Source organism: Tupaia chinensis, unplaced genomic scaffold (genome assembly GCF_000334495.1).
Source record: "Tupaia chinensis unplaced genomic scaffold, TupChi_1.0 Scaffold138365_1, whole genome shotgun sequence".
NCBI lineage: Eukaryota > Metazoa > Chordata > Mammalia > Scandentia > Tupaiidae > Tupaia > Tupaia belangeri.
Window position 1 is genome coordinate 272,711 of NW_006198262.1, and position 816 is coordinate 273,526.

An 816-nucleotide genomic window follows, 5' to 3' on the forward strand; every position below is an offset into this window, starting at 1 on the left:
TCACCCCTCCCTCCGTGGGTGCCAAGGACAGCTGTGAAGACTAAAAGGAGACAGGCCACTGAGAACTGAGCAGTCAGATTTTATTAGAAGCAGATTTTATTAGAACAGTCCCATGGTCTCACACGAGATCAAGGGTTCAAATTCTGAGTACAAAGTTGTGCCCACATGCACCCACCCACACAGAGGAATCCTTTAAGGATCATAGTGGAGACCCCCTCCCCACACACACACCCTCCCTAAATAGCCCACTGTGAGCCCCATCAGACGACCCAGGACATGTGAGACCTTTCCACCGCGGTGCCACATGGCCTTCGCACCCTTGCAGGCTGATTACTCTTTCCTATGAGGATACACCTGGAGTTAGGCCTTCACAAAAGGCAAATGTGCCCATGGCACAGCCCGCCCGCCAGGGGTGCTTGCCGAGCAGCTTCGGGCCCTGAAGAAAGTCCTCTACAGGCTGGGGGCACCGGCTTGCGGAACCCCTGATGCCTACAAATATCATAGAACCCCGGGCTGCCGGGGACTTCCCAGAAGTCACTTGCTGAAATGCAAACACAGAACAACCCCACAGGGTCAGACACTTGGCAGAAGATGGGCCCTGATTGTCCTACAATGACAATGACTCTGCACACATTCTCTGAGAATGACCCTCTTGCTGGCCCGCCAGCCTGGGGAGAGAGCCTTCCGGAGAGGGGGTGTCCAAGCCTGGGGCCAGACACTGATGGGAAGGCTCTTCCCTACGCGCAAGAGGAACGGGCTCGCCCTCTGGTCCTCTGGGCTGCTCCGGGGTCACCAGGGCCGCCAGAGGCCGCAGGC

At 57.1% G+C, this 816-nt stretch overlaps 1 protein-coding gene across 1 annotated transcript in view; it reads right to left on the reverse strand.

Annotated features, from left to right (window-relative positions):
• Positions 1–534: 534 nt before the first annotated feature.
• The window catches only part of HES5 (hes family bHLH transcription factor 5), a 971-nt gene continuing 689 nt past the window's right edge, over positions 535–816 (reverse strand). Inside the window, exon 4 of the mRNA XM_014592692.2 lies at positions 535–541. Coding sequence (XP_014448178.1) covers positions 535–541 — 7 coding nt within the window. The remainder of the gene's footprint in view (positions 542–816) is intronic.